We start from the raw sequence: 9,948 nt of genomic DNA, 5'->3' as shown, positions 1-9,948 counted from the left end.
AATCTTTAAGCAGACATACTGCTACACAAGATAGACTTTAAATTAGATAACACCAACTAAGGTAAGTTCTCACGCTAACTTTTGGTTTTGATGAGATTTTTTCCAAATATGTCATCTTTAAAATCAATTTCTCTGATCCATGCCTGTTCTTAAATTCTTCCACTTCAAATGGACTTTAGGGGCTGGGCGGGTGGCGCAGCAGTTAAGTGCGCACGCTCCGCTTTGGCGGCCTAGGGTTCGCAGGTTCGGATCCCTGGTGCCCACCAACGCACTGCTTGTCAAGCCATGCTGTGGCCACATCCCTTGTAGAGTGGAGGAAGATGGGCACAGATGTTGGCCCAGGGCCAGTCTTCCTCAGCAAAAAGAGGAGGATTGGCTCAGGGCTAATCTTCCTCACAGAAAAAAAAAAAATGGACTTTAATGTCTAACCTGAGGATAAAATAAACCAGACCACATCCTGCCATCATCTCTCTGCTCTCTTATTTGTACCTGGACCATGTATTACATAGCAGAATAAGATCCGTGTGGCCCACGCATTTTATTCCCAAAGTTTACCAACAGCTTCTGTGTGGGGGTGAGGCGAAGGTTCCTGGAAGCCCGAGCTACCCACAGCGCCTCACAGTTACCCCGCGATGGGGACGGTGACCGTGCCTCCCACTGCTGAGGATGAAGGCAGTCATCAACCCTGGCAGAACAGGCACTGAGGGCGCAGGATGTTCTGTGCGTGGAAAGTGCTTTTCCCCACGTACTAGACAGGAGTTTGCGTATTTCTCTGTAAACAGTCTCTACAGACCTCAGCTTGGCTCCCAACGCCATCAAACCGCAGAGCTGGCTGCTTAAGAGAAATCTTGAGTTCCCTAACAGACTGCAGAGCTTGCGTCGGGACACAAAATCTGAACTTCCCGCCAGTCCCCTTTAGACCTATGGAAGTAGCCGCCCTGCCAGCTTCCCAAGAAGCTCGATGCCGATTGGGTCTTCTGCGTCCAATGGGCGGCCGCGCCCTGCGCCCGTCGGCCTTGGACTGGCGGCGGGGAGCCGCGGCGGCCGTTGCCCGGAAACCGAGTAAACACCGGAGAGCTCAGCCCGCCGCTGCATTTGCAGCGGGGAGGTGGTGGCCGCGGGAGCCGGAGAGGGGACTTTTTGTCTGCCAAGATGGTGAGCCGGTCGGGGGTCTCGAAACTACGAGTTTATCTATTGGTTTAATTGTAGTTTAGAGCCAGCCTCCTTCTGAAAAAGGATTTGAAGTGCCTCATCTGAGAATTAAGTGGGAAGCTTGTGTTTGCTTTCGGAGGCTTCAGGTGCTGTTGTTGAAGCAACGCTCGCCGTGGCTTCCAGCCTTTTTTGCATTTTCCCTACACTGTTTTAGATCTGCCCGGTAAAAATCTTGCTTCCCATATTTCTGGAAATTTGGGAAAAGATTAAGAACCGCTGAACAAATTAGTGGAAATAAAAGTCCCGGAGAGAGCGAATTTATGAAAAAGTAGCAGCGGGTTACATCTATGTTAGGAAAACCTGACCAGCTCTGAACAGCGCTTTATGGCTAAGGCGGGGTTGGGGGTAGAATGAGGAGAGGAGGAATTCCCTGCGTGGTGGTAAAGAGCTAGGTCTATAGAGCTCGACTGCCTGTCTTTGAATCCTAGTACTACTGTTTATTAGCTCTGGAACCTTGGGTAAAGTTGCTTTTACTTTTCATACCTCGTCTGTAAGATGGGGAATAGTAATAGTAGCCACTTCATTGATATAGCAATATATTTATCTACCACGTTTATTCTTTTATTATGGTATATTTCTCTGAATTTACGAAAGAAGCCCAAGGCCCTACGTTTATCACTGTTACCTATTTTTGTATCATTTGTTAACTGGCGCTTACATCAATATATTTTTAAAAATTAGATTTTGGAATACCAAAGTCTGCTTTTTTTTTTTCTTTGCATTATAGGCTTCCAAAAGGAGAACTTGGAGCTTCACTGAAAGACATCAGAAATTAGTAGATGCAAACTACTGCAAAACATTGCATGTTGAGGCACTAAGAAAGATAGAGAATCAAATCAGGGATCAAATGGTGCAGAATGAAAATGATGACCGTGTTGAGCGCAAGAGATTCCTCCGATTATTACAGAATGAGCAATTTGAGTTGGATATGGAAGAAGCCGTTCAAAAGGTAAGTTTTACTATTCATTCTTTCATCATTTCTTTCTTCTTTTTCTCCTTGGAGATGATGAAGACCAACTGCTAATACTGGAATTGAGTAGATAGGACCAGCATCAGGCAAAGGATTCCTCAGTGTAAGTCAGTGCAGCGTAGTGGGAAAGAGCTGGGTTTTTGGAGCTAGACTGTATGTCTTTGAATCCTAGTATTGCTATATGTTAGCTGTGGAACCTTGGGTAAGTTGCTTTTATTTTTTATGCCTCATCTATAAAATGGGAATAATAATAGTACCCACTTCATAGGATTGTTTTAATAATTAATGAGTTCATACATGCAAAGCCCTTGGAATAGTGTCTGGAACAGAGTAAGCACTCAGGTTTTTTTTTTTTTTACAAATATGAAATCCATAATTACTAACTTCCACATTTTGTTCATGTAGGTACAATTTTGTTGCTGTCCATAAAATTCTAAAGACAAAAATTTAAGTATACCTTTTTTGAATTTAGTGAGATTAAACATGTATATTATTAAGTAGTAGAAAATGAACACGTTATTAGGTATGAATTTACTCATGTTTTTGATTTTTGAAATACTGCCTTGAAGAATTTGGGTACACTGTATATGTATATAACTACTAAAATAGGGAAATAATTTTTTTTTTTTTTTTTTTTTTGTGAGGAGATCAGCCCTGAGCTAACATCCGCCAATCCTCCTCTTTTTTTTGCTGAGGAAGACGGCCCTGGGCTAACATCGGTGCCCATCTTCCTCCACTTTATATGGGACGCCGCCACAGCATGGCTTACCAAGCAGTGCGTCAGTGCGCGCCCGGGATCCGAACCAGCGAACCCCGGGCCGCCGCAGCGGAGCGCGCGCACTTAACTGCTTGCGCCACCGGGCCAGCCCCGGGAAATAATTTTTGAATGGAAATTTCTAAGTATTTTAAGGCATGATGGTGGTAGAAAAAGGGAAACCGATAAGAAATAAGTTCTCATAAATGTGAAAAAGGTGCTGATATTTCAGTATTTTTTCGGTGCCTGCTCTATGTTCAACATTTTGTAGGATGTTGTAGGGAATGGCAAAGCAAGTTTTAAAACTGGTTTCCATCCCTGAGTTCCAAATTCCAGAAGCTTAGACATGATTTTTTAATCCTGAGCAAGAAGATCCTAGGAATTAGATTTTTTTTTCCTATGCTTTCTATTCTTATATTTTCTTTAATTTTAAGGAAAATCCCAGATATCATATCAACTCTCTCCTGCATACTTCAGTACGCATCTTACAAAATATGGATATTTTCTTACATAGTACTAGCATAATGCCACTATCTAGCCTAATAGATTTATCAATAAATTCTAGGTATCACTTAATATCATTCCATAATTAAATTTCTGTGATTGTGTCAAAAATCTTTTACAGTTGATTTCTTTTGATCAGGATCCAAACAAGGTTCATCCGGTGTATTTAGTTGTTGTCTGTTAGGTCCCTCCTAATCTAAAACAGCTCCTCTCTCATTCTTTATTTCTTTAACTTGTTAAAGAAATTAGGCCAGTTGTTTTATAGAGTATCCGACATTCTGAGTTTATCTGTTTACTCTCTCATTGGTTCCTTTAATTTGTTCCCCTCTTATAGTTCCTCTAAATGGAAGTTAGCCCTGAAGGCATGATTAGGTTTAGATACAATTTTTTTGGCAATCACTCCATAGGTGATGCTATTCTTCATATTGTGTCACATCAGCAGGCACTGGTGTCGGGTTGTTCCACTTTTAGTGATGCTAATTTTGATCAGTGGGTTTAGTGAGACAGCCTGGTTCCTCCGTTACAAAGATCCCCATCAAACTTTCATCTCTAGTTTCACCAATGAATCATTTCTTTCATTAGGGATTGCAAAACGCTGATTTTCTAATTTTGTTATTCCTTTCACATTTAATTAGCTGAAATTCCTCTGTAAACAACTTTCCTTCATCAACTAGGGTTATCTGGTACCCTGAAATATAGTTCTTACTGGAAAGGGAGATAAATAGTTAATTTTCACAGTAAAGAATTGCTGCCCTAGTCACTTCCATTGGTGTTTGCCTATGTTGTTTTTTTTAAATTTTGTTTTCTTTAGTTTTTGACTTTTTTCTCTTTTTAAAAATATCTTTATGGACTCATGGGTTTTTATATACTTGAATTAATTGCATTTATTATTCTTTTTGATGCTCAGATTGTCCCGTCTTTGGCCATTGGATGCCCTTTTATTGCGTCTATGACCTTTTGACGTCTCTCCTAATCTGTGATAGCTTCCTTGCTTTCTGTCAGAACAAAATGTTCCAGGCGAGTGATGGTTAATTTTATGTGTCAACTTGACTGGGCTGTGAGGTGCCTGGATATTTGGTCAAACATTATCCTGGGTGTTTTGGGATGAGATTAACATTTAAATTGGTAGACTGAGTAAGTCGGATTGCCTTCCCTAATGTGCGTGGCCCTCATCCAATTAGTTGAAGGCCTAAGTAGAAGGAAAAGGCTGAGTAAAAGGAAACTGCTGCATCCTGACTGCCTTCCAACTGGGACATCAGCTTTTTTCCTGCTGTTGCACTTCAACTGAAACATCAGCTCTTCCCGAGTCTCAAGCCTGCCAGCCTTCAGACGGGACTACACCATCAGTTCTCTTGGTTCTCAGGCCTTCAGACTTAGACTGGAACTAAACCATTGGCTCTCCTGGGTCTCCTTCAGATCCTGGGACTTACCTGTCTTCTTAATTGCTTAAGGCAATTCCTTATTTGTTCTATTTCTCTGGAAAACGCTAATACAAGGCTTATCTTGTAAATTTCTTGCTTCACACCTGGAATCAGCCGTTGTACCAAGGAGCTCTATTATCATTTAGTGGAAATAATATTTGACATAATTTGGATGCTGGATGTGCTTTTTATTCTTGGGTTACCATTGATTCCAGGTCTTTTTGGTGTACAGAACTTGGAAATATGCATATTTTTAACTTTTTATTTTGAGATAAACTTAGATTTATAAAAGAGTTGCAAAAATAGTATAGAGAATTCCTGTTTACCCTTCGCCTGACTTCTCTTTATGTTAACATCTTACATAATCACAGAACAATGATCAAAGTGAAGAAATTAGCTTGGTACAATACTATTAATTAAACTACAGGATTTATTCAGATTTCATCAGTTTTTCCCCTAACATCTTTTTTCTGTTCTAGGATCACAAATTGCATTTAGTTGTCATGTATCCTTAGTCTCCTCCAGTCAGTGAGAGTTCCTCACTTTTTCTGTCTTTCATGACCTAGACAATTTTAAAGACTACAGTTGATTTGTTATATTAGTTTTCTGTTGCTGTGTAACAAATTGCCCCAAAAATAGTGACTTGAAACAACACTCATTTATTACCTCACCGTTTCTGCAGGTCAGAATTCCAGGTGTGGTGTAGCTGGATTTTCTGCTTGGGCTCACAAGGCTGAAATCAAGGTGTTGTCTGAAATGCATTCTCATCTGAATCTTGGGGTCCTCTTCTAAGCTCATTTAAGTTGTTGGCAGAATTTATGTTCTTATAATTGTAAGACTGAGGCCGCCATCTCCCAGAGGTTGCTGACATTCCCTGCCACATCACCCTCTCCACAACATGGCCGTTTGCTTCCCTAAGTTCCACAGGGCAGTGACTTCAACCACCCCTTGTCATTTTTAGGTCCCATCTGATTAGGTCAGGCTCACTCAGGAGCATCTCCCTTCTGATTAACTCAAAGTCAACTGATTGGGGACCTTAATGCCATTTTCATGCATTATATTGGGGGTACATGATGTTGGTATGTATTATTCTTGATATTAACCTTGATCACTTGGTTAAGATGGTATCTACCAGGATTCTCTTCTCTGAAGTTTTATATGTTAGAATTATTTTACACTTTGTAAATATTAAATATTTTGAAGGAGATACTTTGAGACTATGCAAATATCCTGTTTCTGTTTAAATGTTTGCCCACTAATGTTAGCATTCATTGGTGAATCTTGCCTTCAGCAATTATTACTTTTGGGTTCTAATGGTAATTTTCTATTTGCCTTATTCCTTCTTCAATTATTAATTGGATTTTTTTCTATGAGAAAGAGCTGGCCCTTTTCCCCCGTATATTTATTCAGTTACTATTTATTTATATCAGTGTGGATTCATTGACATATATTTTATTCTTTTGGTTATAATCCAGTACTATCGTTATTTATTTTGTTGTTCCAGTTCCAATTTTGGCCCTTGGGAGCTCTTTTTAAGTTGTCTACTGTGCCCTTCTAACATCATGCACCACCTTTTTTTTTTTTTTTTTTTTTGGAATTTACTTGCTTTCTGGCACTGCAAGATGTTCCAGGCTTAGCTAGGTTATTCTTTTCTTGCCTTGGAATCAACCACTTCTCTAAGGAAGCTTGGTTTCTTTTATTGGAGAATGGTATTTAGAAACTAAGATATGAATGATAGATGCATTCATTATTACTGGGGTCTTATTGCTCTACTGCCTCTAGGTGGAAAGAACTAGAAAATAAATATACACTAACCAATACATATACACATATCTATGTTTCCTTCTGTGTCTGTCCATCTGCATATATTTATTAAGAAAAAACCATAAGTCTACATTGGTGCTGCTGATTCCAGTCTGGCACCACAGGGGTCATTTTAGCCTTTCCCCCTTCCTTATTTGTAACTGCTTTCTCCAACAGATACCTGGCTCTCATTATCTATAGTATATATATATATTTTTTTTTCTGAGATTAGCCTTGAGCTAACATCTGTCACCAATCCTCCTCTTTTTTGCTGAGGAAGACTGGCCCTTGGCTAACATCTGTGCCCATCTTCCTCCACTTTTTCTGGGACGCCGCCACAGCATGGCGTGACAAGCGGTGTGTCAGTGCGTGCCTGGGATCCCAACCCTGGGCCACCGCAGTGGAGCATGCGCACTTAACCGCTACGCCACTGGGCCGGCCCCTATAGTATATTTACTTATTCTTTCAACTCTAGTATACAAATAAAGTAGTTTCAGAATTGCTAACCTGCACCCCTTTGAACAACAAATTTACTTACTACAACACAGATTTGGGTTCAGTTCTTTTTGTCTTTAGCCTTACAGTATCTAATCAAACACTGTTTTTCAAAGTTGCTTATGTCCACTCTACTCATCTCCTTCATTGTGATTATGCAATTGATTTTTAATACAGTTAATTTGTCATTGTCTGCATTCCATTGTTCTCCCACATCTTTTTTTTTTTTTTGCTTGAGGAAGATTTGCCCTGAGGTAACATCTGAGCCAGTCTTGCTTTATTTTTACGTGGGTTGCCCCCACAGCATAGCCACAGACAAGTGACGTAAGTCCGTGCCCGGGAACCAAACCCGGGCCGCCGAAGTGGAGTGTGCTGAACTTAACCACTAGGCCATGGGGCCGGCCCCACATCTTGTTTTTTTTTTTTAATTTTTTATGTTGAAATAATTACAGATACTTGGGAAGCTGCAAACTTAGTACAGAGAGGTCCACTGTGCCCTTGGCCAGTTTCCCCCAATTGTCACATCTTACATAAGTGTAGTACAATAGCAAACCCTGGAAAATGACATTCGTACAATATGCATATATACTTTGTCATTTTATCACATGCGTAGATTTGTGCAACCACCACCACCTTATGCAAGATACAGAACTAGTCCATCACCACCAAGACCTCATTCATGACACCCAATTATAGTCACACATTCCCTTCAACCTCCACTATGCCTGGCAACCACTAACTTATTCTCCGTCTCTATAATTTTATCATTTCAAGAATGGCATATAAATGTAATCATGTGTATGATTCCATACATATGTGGAATCATATGTCTGTGACCTTTTGAGTAGGCATTTTAACTTAGCATAATGCTCTTGCAATTCATCTAATTGTTGGATGTATTAATAGTTAATTCCTTTTTATTATTGAGTAGTAGTACATTGGTATGGATGTACTAGTTGATTTCTTTTTAAATTTGCATATTATAAAATTCATTCTTTGTGATGTACAGTTCTATGGATGTTACTAAATATATAGATTTCTGTTTCCACCATCACGATGTCATGCAAAACAATTCCATTCTGCCAATTTTCCCAATCATGCCAATTCCCAGTTTTCCCAATCATGCCAAAAGTCCCCTCATGCTGTCCCTTTGTCCTCAATCGCTTACCCCCACCAATCCCTGAAAACCATTGATTTCTTTTTTGTCCCAATAGGTTCAGCTCTTCTATGGTATCATAAAAATGTAATTATACGATGTGTCATCTTTGGGGCCTGACTTCTTTCACTTAGCAAAACAAGTTTAAGATTCCATGTTGTTGCGTGAATCATTCCTTTTAATTGCCAAATGGTATAGTAGTATTTCATTATATAGATGTACCAGTTTGTTTATTCGTTCACAAGTTGAAGGGAAACTGAGTTGTTTCCAGTTTTTGGCAATTGTGAATAAAGCTGCTATAAACATTTGATTACAAACTTTTGTATGAACATAAATTTTCATTTCTCTTGGTAGATATCTAGGAGTAGGATGGTTGACTCATTTGGTAGGTGTATGTTTCATTTTATAAGAAACTGCCAAACCTTTTTCCAAAGTTGCTGTACTATTTTGCATTTCCTCTAGTAATATATAAGAATTCTAGTTGCTTTGTGTCCTCACCAGTACTTGCTGTTGCTTTTTGTTAATTGAAATTTTTATTGAGATAATTGTAGATTCATATGCAGTTGTAAGAAATAATACAGACAGATCCTATATACGCTGTACCCAGTTTGTCCCAAAGGTACATGTGGCAAAATTGTAGTACAGTATCACAGACAAGATATCCACAATGATACAATCCACCAATCTTGTTCAGATTTCCTCAGTTTTACTTGTGCTTCTGTGTGTGTGTGTGTCTGTATATTTAGTTCTGTATATATAGTTTAGTCATGTGTAGGTTTGTATATCCAACACCACCGTCAAGATCCAGAAGTGGTCCATGATCACAAGGATCCCTCAGTTTGTCCTTTTATAAGCATACCCATGTCTTTCTTGTCTGCCCCTACCTCATCCCTAACTCTGGCAACCTCTAATATGTTCTCCATTTCTATAATTTTGTCATTTCAAGAATATTATATATACAACTCCATGATAAAAAGACAAAAAAAATTTTTAATGGGCAAAGGATTTCAATAGCCATTTCTCCAGAAAAGATATGCATATGGTCCATAAGCACAAAACAGATGCTCAACATCATTGGCCATTAGGGAGATGCAAATCAAAATCACAATGAGCTACCACTTCAGACCCATGAGGATTGCTTTAATTTAAAAAAACAAAACAAAACAAGTGTTGACAAAGATGTAGAGAACTTGGAAACCTCGTACGTTGCTGGTGGAAATGTACAATGGTATAGTGGTTGTGGAAAACAGTTTGGTAGTTCCTAAAAAAGTTAAACATAGTTACTGATTACTCAGCGATTCCACTCCTAAGCATATATCCAAGGTAATTAAAAACATATGTCCACCCAAAAACTTGTACGTGAATGTTCATAGCAGCATTATTCATGGTAGCCAAAAAGCGGAAACAACCCAAGTGCCCATCAGCTGATGAATGGGTATACAATGGAATATTATACAGTTATACAAAGGAATGAATTACTAATACATGCTGCAGCATGGATGAACCTTGAAAACATTGTGCTAAATGAAAGAAGCCAAGCACAAAAAGACCACATATTGTATGATTTCATTTAAATGAAATATCTAGAATAGGCAAATCCATAGAGATACAAAGTAGATTAGTGGTTGCCTGG

The 9,948-nt window shown here is 39.2% G+C and overlaps 1 protein-coding gene across 1 annotated transcript in view; it reads left to right on the top strand.

The window, feature by feature from the left end:
• Nucleotides 1-1,078: 1,078 nt before the first annotated feature.
• Nucleotides 1,079-9,948, top strand: part of MNS1 (meiosis specific nuclear structural 1) — a 32,941-nt gene continuing 24,071 nt past the window's right edge. Inside the window, exons 1-2 of the mRNA XM_058541648.1 lie at nt 1,079-1,155; nt 1,940-2,161. Coding sequence (XP_058397631.1) covers nt 1,153-1,155; nt 1,940-2,161 — 225 coding nt within the window. The 5' untranslated portion in view covers nt 1,079-1,152. The remainder of the gene's footprint in view (nt 1,156-1,939; nt 2,162-9,948) is intronic.

The sequence above is a fragment of the Diceros bicornis genome, chromosome 5 (assembly GCF_020826845.1).
Source record: "Diceros bicornis minor isolate mBicDic1 chromosome 5, mDicBic1.mat.cur, whole genome shotgun sequence".
NCBI lineage: Eukaryota > Metazoa > Chordata > Mammalia > Perissodactyla > Rhinocerotidae > Diceros > Diceros bicornis.
Note: the sequence above shows the minus strand (reverse complement) of the source record. Positions and strands in the feature narration are given on the sequence as shown.